At 45.8% G+C, this 19375-nt stretch overlaps 1 protein-coding gene across 1 annotated transcript; it reads left to right on the forward strand.

The window, feature by feature from the left end:
* Nucleotides 1–3906: 3906 nt before the first annotated feature.
* Nucleotides 3907–11337, forward strand: Chrna6 (cholinergic receptor nicotinic alpha 6 subunit). Its single transcript, XM_032918913.1, has 6 exons — nt 3907–4163; nt 5985–6124; nt 7196–7240; nt 8168–8277; nt 8390–9365; nt 10967–11337. The coding sequence occupies exons 1-6, from the start codon at nt 4085–4087 to the stop codon at nt 11096–11098; spliced, it is 1482 nt and encodes a 493-aa protein (XP_032774804.1). The 5' UTR covers nt 3907–4084; the 3' UTR covers nt 11099–11337.
* The last annotated feature ends 8038 nt before the right edge of the window (nt 11338–19375 follow it).

Raw genomic sequence — 19375 nt, forward strand, 5'->3', positions numbered from 1 at the left:
GTATGGTGGAGGGGAATCACTACCCCCTCCACCTGAACATGTGACATTCGAACACGGGCAGATCATTATGTTATTAAAACAGCACCAGAGATCATTATGTTATTGATGACGTATCGGTATGGGGTGGATCATATCTAATATGCGCATATTGAGCTTTTCTGAGTTCTTCTTTACAGATAGCTATTGTTCTTATTTTGGGTTTAAAGAGAACTGACGGTTGAACAGATGTTCTCTGAATGTTCACTCATGAAGTTTAAATCTGTGTTTAAAAAAGGAAGCACACGCCAATCTTTTTTATAACATGCCAAAATCTTTTATTTTTAGGGGGGAACCAGGCTGTGCATTTTACAAGCAGGAGAAGCCCTTTTTAAATTTTTCTTGGTTGTTTTGTTTATTTACATTTCAAATGTTGACCCCCCCTTCCTGGTTTCCTTTCTGAGAATTCCCCATCCCACCCTCCTCCCCCTGCCTCCACAAGGGTGCTCCCCCATCCACACTCCCACTCCTGCCCCAGTGCCCTAGCATTCCTCTAAGCTGGGACATTGAGCCTTCACAGGACCAACGGCCTCCCCTCCCTTTGATGCCAGACAAGGCCATCCTCTGCTACATATGCAACTGAAGCCATGGATCCTTCCATGTGTACTCTTCGGTTGGTGGTTTAATCCCTGAGAGCTCTGGGGCGTCTGGTTAGTTGATATTGTTGTTCTTCCTATGGGGTTGCAAACCCCTTCAGCTCCTTCGGTCCTTTCTCTAACTCCTCCATTGGGGACTCCGTGCTCAGACCAATGGTTGGCTACAAGCATCCACATCTGTATCCATAAGGTTCTGGCAGAGCCTCTCAGGAGATCCATATCAGGCTCCTGTCAGCAAGAACTTCTTGGCATCAGCAATAGTGTCTGGGTTTGGTGTCTGAAAATAGGATGGCTCCCCATGTGGGGCAGTCTCTGGAAGGACTTTCCTTCAGTCTCTGCTCCACTCTTTGTCCCCATTTTTCCTTTAGACAGTGGCAGGATCAGTAGGAGACAAGGGAGATGTACAGAGGAGGGTCAGGAAATTGAACAGAGGTGTATAGCAATGGGGGATGGGGATCCAGGGGTAGCCACTAGAATATCCCAGATGCCAGGAAAGCAAGAGGCTCCCAGGACCCAATGGGATGACATTAGCTGAAATACCCAACAAAGGGGAGAGAGAACCTGTAGAGACCAGAGGTTAGGCACAGCACGTGGTTGAGGGATGGGGTCACCCACCCTTCTCAAAATCTTAACCTAGAATTGCTCCTGTCTTAAAGAAAAGTCTTAAAACACTTATAACAATATTTTCCTGCTAACAAATGTTACTTTCCAACCCAGGAATTGCTTTCAGTTGAACTTAGCTTTTATGATAACAACAAGATCTCACAAAACAATTATTCTCTGGAGAACTTTCTAATTTTGTAAATGCTTTAGCTCTGGAGACTGCATTCTATTCTCTCTCTCTCTCTCTGTCTGTCTGTCTCTGTCTCTGTCTCTCTCTGTGTCTCTCTCTGTGTCTCTCTGTCTCTCTGTCTCTGTCTCTGTCTCTCTCTGTGTCTCTCTGTCTCTCTGTCTCTCTCTCTCTCTCTCTCTCTCTCTCTCTCTCTCTCTCTCTCTCTCGCCTCATTGGGAATGGAACCCAGGTTCTTCCACTCACAAGCATTTTTCCCTCTGCCTCCTGAGCCCATCACAATTCTCATATAAGAGCATTTCACTTATTTATTTTAATTGCTTTTTGTTTAGTGAGGCACAGCTTTGTTTACACTCATCCGAGGCTGGACTGAAGTTCATCGTGTAGCTAAGAACGACCTTGGACTTCTGACACTCCTGCTTCCACTACAAGATTTCTACAATTACAGATAAATTCCACCCAGCCTGGTTTATACAGTGCTACAGATTGGGTCCAGGACCTGTTGCACGCTGGGCAAGTGCTCTCTCAACTACACAACATCCTTGGCCTTCAGATTACTTTTATTTTTTAATAGGGATGATTTGAAGTGCCTAAGGATGATGAATGAAACCATTTGTGACTACCCTGCTCCAAGGTTTGCCATTTCGTGTTTCTGTGACTCCCAGGAAATTATGCACCAATCCCGTTCTCTTTTCACTTGAGTATGAAGAAGAGCCTTAACCACAAACCCAAGTTCCTTGCTCCCCACTTGAAAGGTTAGTGACCCAAGAACAAGTTGCTGGAGTGAAGAGAAGCATTCATTAAGACAGGAAACCACACATTGTTTCGAAAGCATTTTGAAGCCCTGTTCCCTTGAGACTACAATGTGTACCCATTAGAAACAAAGCAGCTAAAAGGTGCACTTTGGGAAAGAGCCCACATGATTCAGGGTATGAGAGCCCTCATAGCAAAATGTCCTCACAACTTATTTTGCATTACCTCAGGTTCTCTGGAAACTCTATGGCATGTCAGGAAGAGACAAAAGACTACCTACTAAAGATGAACTGGAGTAGTATGTAAGGTGACGGACTAGAAGGAGCCAGCCCGCTGCCCTGTCCTACGTTGATGCTAAACACATATGAGTTCCTCTTCTGTTGCTGAGAGCCTGAGAGGGTGTCCTAGGCAGGGTTTCTATTCCTGCACAAAACATCATGACCAAGAAACAAGTTGGGGAGGAGAGGGTTTGTTCAGCTTACACTTCCACATTGCTGTTCATCACCAAAGGAAGTCAGGACTGGAACTCAAGCAGGAACTGATGCAGAGACCATGAAGGGATGCTGCTTACTGGCTTGCCTCCCAGGCCTGCTCAGCTTGCTTTCTTATAGAACCCGGGACCACAGCCTAGGGATGGCACCACCCACAATGGGCTGGGTCCTCCCCCCTTGATCACTAGTTGAGAAAATGCCTTACAGTTGGGTCTCATGGAGGCATTTCCTCGAGGGAGGCTCCTTTCTCTGTGATAATGCCAGCTTGGGTCAAGTTGACACACAAAACCAACCAGTACAGAGGGCTTGGAGGAAGATTGGTCCTCTGACCCTGTCAATATGCAAACTGTATGGCATTTGAAGCGAAGTCCTAAACTCTTGGACTGAGAATACCTTGAGATAATCCATTTTATTATCTGCCTCCTGTTTAAGCAATGCTGAAATCTAACCCAAATACCCAGTTAACCAGAATACCCAGTTAACCAGAACCCTACTAATACCACAGCTACAAAGAAAAGAGGGGGGGATGGCAGGAACCCAGTCAACCCCAGATAATCAAACAGGAAACTATCCAGTGATGGCTGTCGCCCTCAGTTACTTGACATTTGACCTTTCTCCTGAACAGGATCCCAGCACTCAGAGGAGTGAGGTACTTGTCGAGCTGGCGTTAGAAAGCTAAAGCAGACGCAAGTGTCCTGTAAACAATCCCAGTGAAGATAGGAACTAGGAGTATTTCATATTTCCTAACTGCTAAGCCTCAGAGAGACAGCAAACTAGGGGAATATCTTTTATGGATGAGTGTGAATTTTTCCCGTAGTGGGAGTCAAGTAAACATGATGTGCATAGCCCGCTAAAGCAGCGGTTCTCAACCTCCGGGTATTGACCCCTTGAGGTCGAACAATCCTTTCACATAGGTCACTAAGACCATCCGAAAACACAGATATTTACATTATGATTCACAACAGTAGAAAAATTACAGTTGTGAAGTAGCAACGAACTAATTTTATGGTGGGGGGGGGGGTCACCACGACATTCAGAACTGTATTAAGGGGCCGCAGCGTTAGGAAGGTTTAGAACCACTGCCCTAAAGACTAGTGGGCGAGGCTGCAGGTCTCTAAGGGGCCTGTCTGCCTAGTGCCTCAGCCTGCCTTTCTTCATCTTCCCTGCACAGAGGTCTAGGGTGACAGGACATGTGACAGCCAGCCGAGACAGCCGTGTTGGCTTTGCTTGCCCTTCACATCTGCTTCCGCCCGGGACGCAGGGAGCAGCTGTGTGGTAGCCCGTGTTTTCACTTCACAGAAGATCCGTGTGGACTTCAGGAGCTTCCCGACGCTTTCGCGGTCTGATTCTTGCAGCTGACTGACAGCTTCGGTTTCCACAGCCCTCTGTGTCGGAATCGGAATTCGTGTGCTTTTATCATGCTGAACGGCTGGGGTCGAGGAGACCTTCGCTCCGGTTTGTGTCTGTGGATATGTGGATTCTTGGCTTTCTTTAAAGGTGAGTTATTGCAGCTTATGTCCTAGAATGTAATTAGTTATATGCGTTTCCTCTCCTTTCTCATCTTGTCTGTATCCAAATAACCAGAGGACGTTCGTTAGTTAGGTTTAACCTAACAGATAAGATTTGGAGAGTAAAGTGGGAAAAACATTGAAATATACTATAAAGTCATGTTCATCTTTCTAACTAAAATATGCCATCCCGATTAGCTTACAAAATCATCTGCTTTTGTAGCCACAGATGCTATCAAAATGCTCTGTTTACTTATTGGTGGTAAAATGTAATATATTTTTCAAACAGTAATTTGTTAGCTGGTACCTAATCCTCAGCCTAAGAACCCTGCCAATGTAAGTAATTGTCTTCATTCGGGAAACCGGTCTCATTGTCTATACAAGCAAGAGTGAGCTTGCTTCTTTTAAAAGTTGGGGTTGGGGATTTAGCTCAGTGGTAGAGCGCTTGCCTAGGAAGCGCAAGGCCCTGGGTTCGGTCCCCAGCTCCGAAAAAAAGAAAAGAAAAAAAAAAAGTTGACTCAGATTGGCTACTGCACTGAGCAAACCACACACAGGCAAACACACACACACACACACACACACACACACACACACACACACACATCCCGCTATGAGGTTTCGGGGAGCTGGTGGTGAGCTCAGCCAGAGCCTCAGAGGGAGGAATTAGTAACAGCAGCCAGGAGAGTTTCTCACTATATCTGAAGCAATGTTTCATCCTGGTTAATTACACTGGAGAGACTGACAGGTGACATGGCAAGGTTTTCTTCCTTGCTGGTATCCCAGCACTCAGCCGTTCCAAATGGATGCAATGAAGCAACTTCACTGGAGAATACAGCAAATACTCTTCTGTCCATTGTCTCTCTCTCTCTCTCTCTCTCTCTCTCTCTCTCTCTCTCTCTCTCTCTCTCTCTCCCTCCCTCTCCTCCCTCTCCCTCCCCTCTCCCTCTCCCTCTCCCTCTCCCTCTCCCTCTCCTCTCCCTGATATGATATGAATATGATTTATGGAGTCAAATCTGAATTGTACAAAACAAACTTTAGTAAGGTATCTTAGTAGACGTGTTGAGAAGTGAGTTGAACAAATTGTAGACAAGGAATCAGTGCTTTTCCTTAAGAATTGGGGACACAGGCAGCACTGCTCTCCGGAATTTAACGACTAAAGGGGGAAGGAAGCCATTTCCAATTGCTTTCAAAAGAGTGTTTACTTTAAGAACTTTGCCTTCTCACAAATCTAAAAGTGCAGGATTCCAAAGCATGTTTCTCTAAAGGGCGTAGCTTTTGAGGATCAAGGCAATGAGTAGATGCTGTGTTTGCTTGGTGAGGGTTCCGGCAGAGCGCCTTGCCAGTTATAGACCTCCAAAATCCTATCTGGATTTGTGTTTAGTAACATAAAAAATTATCCTTTTTTTTTTTTTTTTTTTTTGGTTCTTTTTTTCGGAGCTGGGGACTGAACCCAGGGCCTTGCACTTCCTAGGCAAGCGCTCTACCACTGAGCTAAATCCCAACCCCTCCTCATAGCTTTCTATCCCAGGACGTTTACGGTGCCCTTGACTTCAACAGCCAATCCCCTCAGGATCACTTTGTGGACGTGACACTAGTTCTGAGACACCTGCGTAGTTATTTTACCTCGGTGGTGACACAGAGCAAGCAAGGCTAAAAATGGGTGGGGTCGAGCTGCCCTAGTACAGGTAGGAGTAGGCCTGGCTGGTACAGTGATGCCCTCACTAAGACACTAGGGTTGGGACCAGGAGAGGAGCCAGCTCAGACCCTCCCATGACACTTCCCTAATGCTTTCCTGTGTCTGGCCACGCAGGCAGTAGAGGCTGTGTATCTGAGGAACAGCTCTTCCACACGCTCTTTGCCCACTACAACCGCTTCATCCGGCCGGTGGAAAACGTTTCTGATCCCGTCACGGTGCATTTTGAGTTGGCCATCACGCAGCTGGCCAATGTGGTGAGTGCCTCAGACCCCTGATGTGTTCCCAGACGGCTTGGGTTCCCAACATCCTTGCACTTTGGGCAACCAAACTCTATCATACAAGTTAACCATGAAAGGCAAGATTACGTGCGAAGAGTCCTTCATGGCCCTGAGTCATGCCATCCTTGCTCAGGCCTTGCATGATTACACATCCTTTCAGAGTCAGATTATGAAGCAGAGAACATTTGTACCGAAGATGGTGACAGGGAATGCCTGAGTACCACCCGCCCTGGTTCTCCTTATGTCACTTCAGGGGCCGTACTACAGTAGTACCTCCTCAGAGAAGCCTTCTTTGACTCATATATCAAACATACATGTGTGCACACATGAACCACTCTACCTCTCTTGTTATATCATGATGTGTTTTATGTGTGCATGTGCATTTATTATTGTCTCTGTGTCTTTCCAACCACAACCACTAAGACCACACGAAGGCAGGAGCTTTCTCTAACTGAGCGTAACTAGGTAAATAGGAGTGTCCTTTGTGACTGAAGGACCCTTGGGTTGGGAAAGGGAGTACAGAGGGAGTGGATAGCTGGTTTCAACTGGCAAGATTGCATGTGAGCTAAACTGTTGTTTCCGTTTGGATACCAAGGCAAATGCACGCAGGACATCCCAGGCCTTTGAGGAAAGGCCATGGGGCATATATAAAAACAGTGAATAAAAACAGTGAATACCTGTCACCACCTACAGGACTCACCTCTCTGTTGTTCCTGAACCTCTGCCCTCCTCCCTGTTACCTGTATCTAGGAGGCTTTATGGGCCAAGGTGATGAGAAAAGATTCATAGAGGAGGTGAAATCCAAATGATCTTTGAGCAGTATTTTAAGGCCATATGTCATTTTTAGGTCAACAGAACAGGGACACGTGTAAACATCCTGTATTTCTGCTACAGTGAAATAGCTTTCATACAGTCCTCTCAACTGTCATGGCTGCCTTCATTAGCACGGATAACTTAGATTTGTCTACTTTTTAGCCATAATTCTCGAGTGAAGACTTGGATTAGCGAGCACACGGAAGACTGAAAAATATTATTTCTCCCTTCCAGGATGAAGTCAACCAGATTATGGAGACCAATCTGTGGCTGCGTCACGTATGTCCCCCTTTGATGGAGGCAGAATGGGTCCACTCATTACCTTTTCCCTCCCCGACCTATGATAGATATAGGATACCCTTTGCCTTGCCAACTCCAAATCCTTGGGCTCAGCTCTGGTTGCCGCTAGCTTAATATGAGCAGCACATGGGCAGAGTCTGACCTCTGACCTGCAGCCCTCTGGCCCTTCTGCTTTATGCTCTCGGTTCTCTTTGTACCACTTACTGGAGTCTGGTGCTTTCTTTCCTCTTTGATAGCTCCAGGAGGTCAGTGGGTTGAGGTCTGAAGAATGTATATTAGATAATCACCAACTGGTTTTTACAAGTTATACCGGCTCTGCTCTTAAAAGTCAGAATGGTGTACACAGTGTTTGTGATAGTCTCCTCCTCATGCATACAAATTATGACTTTATCAGTAAAAATGAGTCACTACTCCAATTTGAACATAGCCCATGAAACACAGTGTGAAACCTTAGCCAGTTAGCATGTCATAGATACACCAAAATCAGCTCAGGTATTTAGCCCCCTGTATCCATAGATATAATTCCCTACTTTTAATAGAAATGGATGCATTCGTCAGAAATAACTGACTTTTTAATCAAGAAAATTGTGGAACCGACATAAACGTTTGGAGAAAGTTATGAATCCCTTTTCCAAAGGGATTCTTATCCATTTTTAAAAGTAGAATGAGTTTTTAGGGGATTGAAGAGATCAGAAGAAGGGGTTCAGATGGGGTTCAGAGAGGGCAGAAGGACACTCAACAGAACACCCAATTTATATGTATAAAATTGTTAAAGAACAAATTTAACCAATGTTAAAATAAAGTAAAACCACCACCACCACCACCAACAACAACAACAACAACAACAAAATGAAAACAAAACAACAACCAAAGTGGGGGCGGGGGGGACCCCTCTATTTCTTTTAGGTCTGGAAGGACTACAGATTGTGTTGGGATCCAACGGAGTACGATGGCATCGAGACGCTTCGTGTTCCAGCAGATAACATCTGGAAGCCTGACATCGTTCTGTATAACAAGTATGTGCGTCTAGACAGATCCATAGTCACTTTTCACAATCTCCGACCCTGGTGACCCACAGCAAATGGACACACAGTTCTGCTAACAGCGTGTGGTCTGTTTTGCTTCCAGTGCCGTCGGCGACTTCCAGGTCGAAGGCAAGACCAAAGCTCTTCTTAAGTACGATGGGGTGATAACCTGGACCCCGCCAGCCATCTTTAAGAGTTCCTGTCCGATGGACATCACCTTCTTCCCGTTTGATCATCAAAACTGCTCCCTGAAATTTGGGTCCTGGACTTACGACAAGGCTGAAATCGACCTTCTCATCATTGGCTCTAAAGTGGACATGAACGACTTTTGGGAAAACAGTGAGTGGGAAATTGTCGATGCCTCTGGCTACAAGCATGACATCAAGTACAACTGCTGTGAAGAGATTTACACAGATATCACCTACTCCTTCTACATCAGGAGACTGCCCATGTTTTATACCATCAATCTCATCATCCCCTGCCTCTTCATTTCCTTTCTCACCGTGCTGGTCTTTTACCTTCCTTCCGACTGTGGCGAGAAAGTGACTCTTTGCATCTCGGTTCTGCTTTCTCTGACTGTCTTTCTGCTGGTGATCACAGAGACCATCCCATCCACGTCTCTCGTGATCCCACTAGTGGGTGAGTATCTACTGTTCACCATGATCTTTGTCACGCTGTCCATTGTGGTGACCGTGTTTGTGTTGAACATACACTACAGGACCCCAGCAACGCATACCATGCCCAAGTGGGTGAAGACCATCTTCCTTCAGGTCTTCCCCTCGATTCTGATGATGAGGAGACCTCTGGACAAGACAAAGGAGGCAGGTGGTGTTAAGGACCCCAAAACCCATACCAAGAGGCCGGCCAAGGTCAAGTTTACTCATCGAAAAGAACCCAAACTTCTAAAGAAATGCTGCCACTGCCATAAATCAAGTGAGATAACACCTGGCGAGAAGTTAAGCCAGCAGCCTGCACAGTGGGTGGCAGAGAATTCAGAGCACCCACCTGAGGTTGAAGACGTGATCGATAGTGTTCAATTCATAGCAGAAAACATGAAAAGCCACAATGAAACAAAGGAGGTAAAAGTGGACCCCTTTTCTCCAGCCAGCTGCACCCCTACTAGGCCTCAAGGCTCTTAGTCAGAGCGTCAGTGGGAGTTACATCTGTGGTACAGTCAGGCAACATCACCTAAGGCCAGCTCTATTACCATGCAGCCTTTCAGGACCTGGGTGTTAGTTTAGGGAGCTATGGTGAGATGATATATGTCGCCCTACAACAAATCTTCAGCCTGCATTTACTTACGGTGAGATCTAGCTACAGTACAAATGCAGGACAAGCTTGCCTCACAGAACAAGCCTCCAATGGATCGAACAGTGACAAAGTGAGGATGGGAAGAGAGACGGTAGAAATCATTATTTATAAAATCCCTGTGGCAGGTTTGTTACCGGCCCCAATGGTTTATGTTCCCGAATGAAACACACACACACACACACACACACACACACACACACACACACACACATCCTTTATATTTTAATATGCATTATACAGCTCAGTAGCCGGGGCACTGCCTCCATGCTGTTAACACACCTCCCGCCAACAATCCCTAGTTAATCACTTACTAATTCTATGTTCTATCTTGGCTGCCCTAGACCTAGTTGGGCAGCCTCCGGGCCACACTCTCCTGGCTCCTTCACATGATGGCCATGCCTCTCTCTCCTGCACTCTTCTCAGACATGGCACCTCTCCTCTTCTCCGTACTATCCTCAGTATCCTGTTCCTGTCTCCCACACTCTAATGCCAAGAACTTGGCTCCTTCTTCCCCACAGCAAGGGCTCCTCCCCAGCTCTCCATGCCACCACTTGACTGAGACTTCCAAAAGCTCTTGCCAAGTGTCTGGAGTTGCTTTGTACTATAGCTCCCAACATCTGTAACTCACAGAGAAAGAATAGCAGGACCCCCAACACCACCCTGTGGCTGCACTGGGAGGCACTGAGAACGCCTGTCATAACACAGGTCACAGGACAGCAATGGCCAGTGAGCCTGCCTCCTGGTTGGCACCTTTTAAAACATTGAAATACATTTACTGTTGACTTATCGGGCCAGGCAGGTCCCCTAATACACAGCCCACAGAGACCATAGCAGAAGGTTAGAAGTTTGAAACTGGAAAGATTCCAGATGTGCAATAAGCTCTCCCTGTTAGCATCCCTTGGAGGCCTAGAGGCTACTTATTCCTGTCCAGGGGATCCTGGCTGTATTCTACATCCTCCGGCCTGTCCTCTCACTACTTCATACTCAGATTCCCCAAAGAGTCAGGCTTTCCTGGTGCACTCTCGACAAGAGCTTGACTCTCAAGCAGATACTTTGTGGGAAGTGTCCCTGGAACCAAGAAAGGACGCTTATCACAGGAAAGGGGTCACAAAAGTCTTTGGCACAGTTCATAGCCATCTCTGTGAGGCACCAATGGTGTATATGACTGCCATGGTGTATATGACTATCTACCCTCCTTAGGCCATGGACCCCACATAGGATACACAGGCAAACATACTAGCAATTACTGATTTTTTTTAAAAGGATTGGAGAAAATCACTTTGAAAAAAGGAAGTATTCATAAAACATAGCATGTTTTCCTATGATCTTGGCTTTTAATGCTAGCCTTGATCCTTTGTTTGCTTTCCAGGTAGAAGATGACTGGAAATACATGGCCATGGTGGTGGACAGAGTCTTCCTCTGGGTGTTTATAATCGTCTGTGTGTTTGGAACTGTGGGGCTATTTCTACAGCCACTGCTTGGGAACACAGGAGCGTCTTAATCGGGATTTTCCTCTTGCCTTCTAAATCTTTTAGATGTTGTGTTTTTTCCTCCACTACTTACCACAAGAAAAAGTCAAGTTTGCAGTCTCCTAAACCAAGACAAGAAGGGGGTGGGCATTGCTGCAACCTTAGGAGCCTGAATTCGTGTCTTCACTACACTGCACTGGGTCTTTTACAACCTTGGAGCCCAGAGCTGGCGCTGGTCCTAGGCTCGAAGGACTGAGTCAGCTTCTCTAGGCTCTGCATGCTTTGTTTCAAGAAACACAAATGGCCCTCACAGAACTAGGCCCTACAGTCAGGGTCAGTCCACACTGAAAGGTGATTCGCTTGTATCTGAGGCTCCTGCTGGTTACTGCCATGGTGCATATGACTATCGAGAAACTCAGGAACATTGCTGGTACTTGCACCACACCTGTCTGCTACTGGACCCTACTTTCTTGTGCATGTCTCTGTGATGTAGCTCACACTATTATCTGACATGTGCAATGGTCAAAGAAGAAAACAGAGAGCATCTCTCTTAGTAGACTGTTCAGTTTGTGGTACTATGGGCTTCCTGTCAGTGTGAAAATCACTGAGATGACAGACATCATCATAAAAGGATGATGTTTATATGAGCTCATGATTTTAGAGGACTTAAGTCCTGGTCACTAGACGCCATTGCCTCTGGACCTTTGATGAGGCAAAGCATTATGCCTACTAGAGGATGGTCATCCACTTAAGAATAGCTACAAAGAAAAAGAGAGGAATACTCTAGAGTGCCAATATTCCTTTCACAGGCACACCCCAATGACTTAACATCTTCCTACGAGGCCTCCCATCCTAGAAGCTCCACTACCTCCCAATAGTGTGGAAGAATCCATCAGTGTTTAACATATGTTCTTGGGGGGATCCAAACCACAGAAGTATTGTCCTGGCAGGACATTTGGCTGGCCCCGGTACTGTACTAGGTGCTACAAGGGGAAACATAAATGGAGTCTTTCCCTTGTAAAGTTACAGCCTTTTAGAAAAGCCATAGATGCAAAGATCTACAGGATCAGGTGGTGGAGAATATAGCTAGAGCAGCGCAAACGGGAGAAACTAATTGGGCAAACCACTCTTGTGTTTCAAGTAGTTATCCGTATAGTCTTTTCCCATGAGCCCTTCTCTAGCTCACTGCATGGAGATGAAATAAAATCGATATGAAATTTTAACCTTGTGCTGTTTGGGGCCATTTCTTTCCTGAGTGGGAGAACAGTGGGAACTGTGTGGTGGTCCACTCCGATTATTCATGTGTGTGGCTGCGATGACCTGCAGAGGGATCTCAGACAGCTGCTCATGGCTTAAAAACAAGGAGCTGATTTCAGGGCCAGTTTCTCTCTCCTAGCAAGTGCATGGTTAATTTCATGGTTCAGTTTTGCCTTCTAATTCTGTTGTCTCAATACAATGTCAGCAACATTCACCAAGGCCTGGATGATGTCGTCCTTGAGAGGTGGACACCTGGTCCCCTTTCAGGATGAGGCTGAAGGGCAGCAATACCTTTCCCTGGACAGCTTTAGGATGGGTGGGTGCTCTGGCTCATACTGGACAATATAAAAAAGGATCTCTGAGTTCCTCAGGGACGCTAAGTACACAGGACTTCCCACAAATCCTCTGCAGGCTGGGAGCCATCTTGGTCTGTGCTATAATAGTGGTCCAGCTACACCAGGTAGATGCCTTGGGTGGTACCCCCATCCTTGGTTGCCTACCATGTGGCCTGTGGGGTTATTGTTATTTTTTAATTAGGACATTTATGTTGTTGGGCTATAGAAGTTCCTCATATGCTGTGTAAACAGATTTTGTGAATTGCACTGTAAGAAAGAAAGTTAAGATTGACCTTAAGCAGGGGCCAAAGGAACCTCAGTTGAAAGTCTCGTGCTTGTGTGTGCTCTAATACTTGATCACACTTCGTACTCTCTGACTCAGCTTCATAGAAATGACCTAGCAATTATCAAAAGATTCTGTATCGAGCAAGCTAGCAATACACCTTTAAAAGGAAGTATACCATGTTTGCGGGCGGGAAGGAAGTCACAACATTTATTCAGAATAATGGGAGAAAGTATGGACTGAAAAATCTATAAAGGATCGTGAAAATGAACTGTGAAATATTTCAGGCTTTTAAGTTTTAGAATATTCCTTGGTCACTATCCACCTTGTTCATTGAGGCAGGTCTCTCAGTCAAACCAAAGTTTGCTGACATGGCTGGTAGTCTACTCCCAGCTTGTTCTGAGGGTGGCCTGTAAATGCCTTCTAAAGCTGGAGTCATAGGCAAGTTGCCATAGGCAGCTGACATTTACCTGTGTTCCAGGCATCCAAACTCCAGTCTTCTTCCTCATGTATATAGTAATGCTTTAACCGCTGAATCACCTCCCTAGATAGTCAATTTCTGTTATACCAGTCTGAGCAAGTTAATCATCCAATCAGCCTTCCCCAGAGAAAACACCTCTCCTTCTCTCTCTCTCTCTCTCTCTCTCTCTCTCTCTCTCTCTCCTCAAACACAAACACACACACACACACACACACACACACACACACACCACATACTTAAATAAAAAGAATAAATGTAAATCTTTAGAATATGTAGCAGAGGATGGCATTGTCCAGCATCCACAGGAGGAGAGGCCCTTGGTCCTGGGAACTCTCCTTTCCCCAGTGTAGGGGAATGCCAGGGCAGTGATGTGGGAGTTGGGGGATGGGAGGGGATAACATTTGAAATGTAAATACATAAAATATCCAATAAAAATTAAAAAGAAAAATAAAAACGAAACAGGGAAAAAAGAATAAAGAGACTGGGACATTGGGAGTTTAAAAAAAAAGAGAAAGAAATACCTAAAAGGCCACTGTACCTGTCCCAATGAGTGGGGATGACATTATCTCTCAAGACCTGGGAACCAAAGACACTAAGTTCCTGTACTCTCTGAAACAAGCTGATGCAGAACTTTCCCTGTCACAAGGACCATATGATTCCTATGACAAACCAAGACTCTTGAGGGTCTTTATTTGAGACCCAAGTGTTGGAAGGATGAACAGACCCTTACACAGTGCCTTTCAACAGGAGCACTGGTCCTATTGTGGTGAAGTAGATCCTTACCTAAGGCTTTGTGACCCCTAAAGGTGATTCTATTATGTATTTATTTATTTTTATTTTTAAGTACATTGGTGTTTTGCCTACATTTATGTCTGGGGAGAATGTGTTAGATCCCCTGGAACTGGATCTACAGATAGTTGTAGCTGCCATGTGGGTACTGGGAATTGAACCTGGATCCTCTGGAAGAGCAGCCAGCACCCTTAACCTCTGAGCCATCTCTCCAACCCCTCTGAAGGTGATTTTAAAGTTGAAGAGTTATCATCTCTTTTTTTTTTTCATTTTTCTTTTTTATAATTTCTTTAAATTAATCATTCCATTCATTTCAATCTCAAATGGTATCCCTCTTCCCATTACCCTCCACCAACACCCCATCCCCCACCCACCCTCCCCTTTGCCTGTATGAGGGTGCTCCCCCACCCACCCACCCTCTCCTGCCCCACTACTCCAGTATCCCTCTACGCTGGGGCATCAAACCTACCTAGGACGAAGGGACTCCCCCTCCCTTTGCTGTCAGGCAAGGCCATCCTCTGCTACATATGTATCTGGAGCCATGGATCCCTCCAGGTACACTCCTTGGTTGGTGGTCTAGACTCTGAGAGAACTGGGTGGTCAGGCCCGCCTATGTTGTTCTTCCAATGAGATCGCAGTCCCCTTCGGCTCCTCCAGTCGTTCTGTCAGCTCCCCAGCAGGTTTCCTGAGCTCACTCTGTTGGTTGGCGCCAAGCATCCACATCTGCATTGGTCCGTTGCTGGCCAGACCTCTCAAGGAACTGCCATACTAGGTTCCTATCAGCAAGCGCCTCTTAACCAAGGCAACAGTGTCAGGTTTGGCTGACTACAACCTGTATTAGTTACTTCCTTGACTACCACAATAGTATGTTAGACAAGAATGTGAATTAATGAAGGAAAGATTTGTTTTGCTTTAAACTGGCTGTAGCCCATCATGGCGGGGAAGGCATGGCAGTAGGAGCGTGGGGCAGTGAGCCACATTGCCTCCATGATCAGGAAGCAGAGAGACCAGGAAATGTGGCTGGATAAGAAACCTCAAGCCTTAGAAAACCATTTCTTCCAGCTAGGCCAAATTAGCTAGAAACCAGGTATTCAGATGCATAACCTAGAGGCTCTTTTCATATTTGAATGACAATAAAAGACTTCCCCTGTGGCATATTCTTCTGGATACCTTCAGATACAATAATCTTCAGGTTTGTCTGACTCCCCCTTGCTGCCCAGGGCAGAGGCCATCTTCATGTGCTCCAGTGCGGTGGACTGAACTGATTTCCTGCAGAGCCTTGAGGATCCACATTAGCTGCTCTCTGAACATTGTTCGAAGACCATAGCCATGAGCCAAAGATAGAATTCCATTTTTGTTTTCACTGTTATTTTATTGGTATACTGAACAGAAAGTATGGTGAAGAAGGAAATACATGTCAGGTTAAAGAGAAATAAGCGCCATCATAATTAAGTGAACTCATTTTAATGCACAATACGACTTACTTCAGAGACAGAACTTTGTACTGGCTGGTTGTGTTTGTCAACTTGACACAAGCTGGAGTTATCACAGAGAAAGGAGCCTCAGTTGAGGAAATGCCTCCATGAGACCCAGCTGTAAGGCATTTTCTCAATGAGTGATCAAGGGGAGGAGGATCCACCACATAGCAAATACGACCCTGCTCCAGGTCCTGTTCTAGAGAGCTAACTGCAAAGCCAAGTACGTCTGAGGCAGAATAACCTCAATGAACTGCCTTGTTAAACATGACCATATCACTCTTGAAATGTTCTTGTGTAAGAATTATTTCAAGGAGCACATTGAAAGTGATGCCCAGAGCTAGAAATGTTGGGACAGGCCACACAAGAGGAAGCCACATGGATAAGCCCAACAAAACACTTCTAGTATCCAGAAGTGCGCATGGGAGTTTCCAAAGAGGGAGGCAACCAAAAGTCCTCCCCAGCCAGTACACCTTTGAACCACATCAATGATGAGCAAGACATGATGACCCTAAAGGTGCGGTAGTGTCATGCACACTTTGGTGGTAACCAACAACTCTCTAGCTGGACTTAAGACCCACTCAACAAGAGAAAACAATGCCTAGTGCTGAAAACCTAACTAACAACAGTGCTAGTGAAGCCATGGTTACTGGAGGAGAATCCTAAGACTCATTTTCCAAGCCATCGTCATCTCTGAAACAATCTGTAAACATCTGTCCTTCCATCCACAGAGAAGCATAGGCCTCACCCTTCATCAGGGAGTCTTCTCTTTACAACAGGCGATGACAGAAAACCACAGCCGATCAAGGTGCAGTTGTGAGGCCCAGTCCTGATGGACACATCTACAAAGCGCTGTCAAGCTGAAAACTCAGGGTCTTCGCCAATGAGGGAGGGAAGGTTGTAGATGCCAGAGCGTTGGGGAATTGGGGGGTTTGCTGTGAGATTGTGTCTCCTAGAGCATCAGACCGCATCCATAGTCTCGCCAACTCATGCTCAACAAGTGGAGCATGTCTGACTGGATGGGGCGTGGGAGGGATGAGCCTCAACCACACACAAAAACCATAGGTGACTGAGGAAAGCTGGGGATAGGAGAGGTGTTCTTCCCCAGAGAAGACATGACCAATGGGTCGTGCAGCGCCGAAGGCTCAGGTCTGAAATCATACATGCAGGTAGGATTATACAGACTGAACAGGTTATATTTAGGAATATAAATGTATATAAAAGACATATATTTATGCAATGACAATAAAAAAGAGGTCATAAGTTTGAAAGAGTGAGGAGGAATATAAATAAGGGTTTGGAGGGAAGGTAGAAATATATATATAATTTTTTACTCTTTAATTTTCTTTTTCGTTCCAGTCATTGTCCGCCTCCCAGTCCACCCTCTCACAGTTCCTTATTTCATTCCACTTCACCCCTGATTCCAAGAGGATGTTCACCCTGCCCCTCACCAAGCCTCCCCCACTCCCTGGGACCTCAAATCTATTGAGGGTTAGGTGTGTCTTCTCCCACTGAGACTGGACCAGGTAGTCCGCTCCTGTATATGTGTTGGGGGGCCTCAAACCGGCTCGTGTATGCTGCCTGGTTGGTGACTCAGTGTCTGAGAGATCTCAGGGATTCAGGTTAGAGGCTGCTGGTCTTCCTTTGGGGTCGCCCTCCTCCTCAGCTTCTTCTAGGCTTTCCCTAATTCAACCACAGGGGTCCCTGACTTCAGTCCAATGGTTGTGTTTATCTGGGTCTGTCTCAGTCAACTGCTTGTTAAATTATATTTTAAAAAAAACTTCTAGTTTCTGATTTAATGAAAATACATTACATAGGTCTTGTCTACACACTTAGCCCAATTAGACATGTTGGAGGTGTGATGGAGATGTCAAAGACACGGGGAAAGAACTAACCCTCACTAAAACAGAACAATCAAGAACAATCATGCTCGAAACCACGTAGGGCAAAGAGAAACACCAGAGACAGGGAGGTCTGTAGGGTGGTGTTCTGTGAAGACCACCTCAGGAGGTGGAGGGTGAGAACCGAGAGCCAAATGATGATGTCAACTCAAGAATGTACATATCTTCCAACACCCGCTGATTGGGATCAACCAGACAATTTTGCCCCCAGATTTTTCTTCCCATACACATGAAGTTAAAATTTCTATACTTTCCTTTATTTTTTTATTCATGTATGCATGTGTGTGTGTGTGAGAGAGAGAGAGAGAGACAGAGAGAGAGAGAGAGAGAGAGAGAGAGAGAGAGAGAGAGAGAGAGAGAGAGACTCTGTGTGTGCACACACATATACTAGGGTTTAGGGAGGTGGTGTTGAAGAACACCTAAATGGAAGTCAGTTCTCTCCTTCCACCATGCGGATTACGGGTATTAAACTCAGACCCTCAGGCTTGGGTGACACTGCCTTTACATGCTTGCCCTCTCTCCACCCTTAAGATTTCCTTGCTTCAACATTATTCTTGGGAATACCCTCCCAGGATCACTGCAATATGTAAATCCTTACCCTTTTTCTATATTTGGATTTATTAATGTCATCTTCCACTTCAGCTGGTAGTAATCATAAGCCAGATGCACACACTGAGGCTTAATCTTTTCTGTATTTGATTCTGTCAGAAAATATTTGTTGTGGGGAAATGGATCGTGCTGGTATTTTCCAAACGTAAAGCTCAGTTCAGATCCAAACACTTTTCCTAACATTAATACTGCACTTTTCCTAGCATAATTACATGTCAAATGTGATGTGTAAAAGCCAACCTGAAGGAGGGGGAATAATAACTATTTGTCCTTTTATCCCCAGGAAGTCATAGCTAAGCCTTGATTTTTATCACAATCTGTTTCTGCAAAGTCTACCCTGAGGTAGCCACAGAGCAGACTATAGCGCCCCGCCCCCACTTCTCTACCATGTCCTGCAAGGAATGAAGCTACAGTTAGGAACCATGTGGTTAAACACTGAGGAAGTCCCATAGCAAACCTCCAAAAGATAGAGTGTGGGACTGAGGAGAACTTCAAATATCATCGATCCTTACCTCACTCTACTGATCCACAAGCTAAAGAGTCCTCTAGGAGACAGCTAGTTTAAAGACCACCGCTCACAACATTGGTTAGCCACAAAGCTGGGACCAGAAACCCACATGACCTAGCTCTTAACCCACTGTATTTATTCATTTCTCTAAAACTCCATCTTCCGTGCTGGATTGGACAAGAGCTGGGCATACAGTTAGCAGCAAGGTGAAGGAGCTGTGTAGTCTGTGCAAGGAGAGCCTGAGGCCGAGATTCTCCTTCAACTGGCTGTGGCCCAGCTCAGCGGGAACTCCAGACCAGGGTTTACACCATTCCCTCCGCACAGCTGGGTAAATGCCATTTGAAGAGTCCAAGAAAGACTAGCTAGGGAAGTGTGACCAAGGGCTGAATCCACCATGGGCAGCGAGAGGTTGGTGCAGGACGTGTTGCCAGGGGAGGAAGTATGATCCCGGCAGTCTCAGTGTGGAGCCCCCCACTGTGCTATTAGCAAAGGCTCCCACCCTCCCTTAATCACACAGCCTTGTACAGCCAGAAAGGAGCCAGCTACAGAGATGTGGCGTAAGGCTGGGACCACACCAAAGTATGCATGCAGCACATTTATTAATAAATAATTAAATAATTAATTAATTAGGACCAGATGTTGGGGGATAGGGTGAGGGAATAGGTCTAGAA

The sequence above is a fragment of the Rattus rattus genome, chromosome 13 (assembly GCF_011064425.1).
Source record: "Rattus rattus isolate New Zealand chromosome 13, Rrattus_CSIRO_v1, whole genome shotgun sequence".
Lineage (NCBI taxonomy): Eukaryota > Metazoa > Chordata > Mammalia > Rodentia > Muridae > Rattus > Rattus rattus.

Excerpts from the sequence above, each read along its gene's own strand:
- Chrna6 (XM_032918913.1), top strand. The coding sequence starts at position 4,085 with ATGCTGAACGGCTGGGGTCGAGGAGACCTTCGCTCCGGTTTGTGTCTG. Across the intron at positions 4,164-5,984 it reads ATTCTTGGCTTTCTTTAAAG|GCAGTAGAGGCTGTGTATCT; the intron begins GTGAGTTATTGC and ends CTGGCCACGCAG. Across the intron at positions 6,125-7,195 it reads TCACGCAGCTGGCCAATGTG|GATGAAGTCAACCAGATTAT; the intron begins GTGAGTGCCTCA and ends TCTCCCTTCCAG.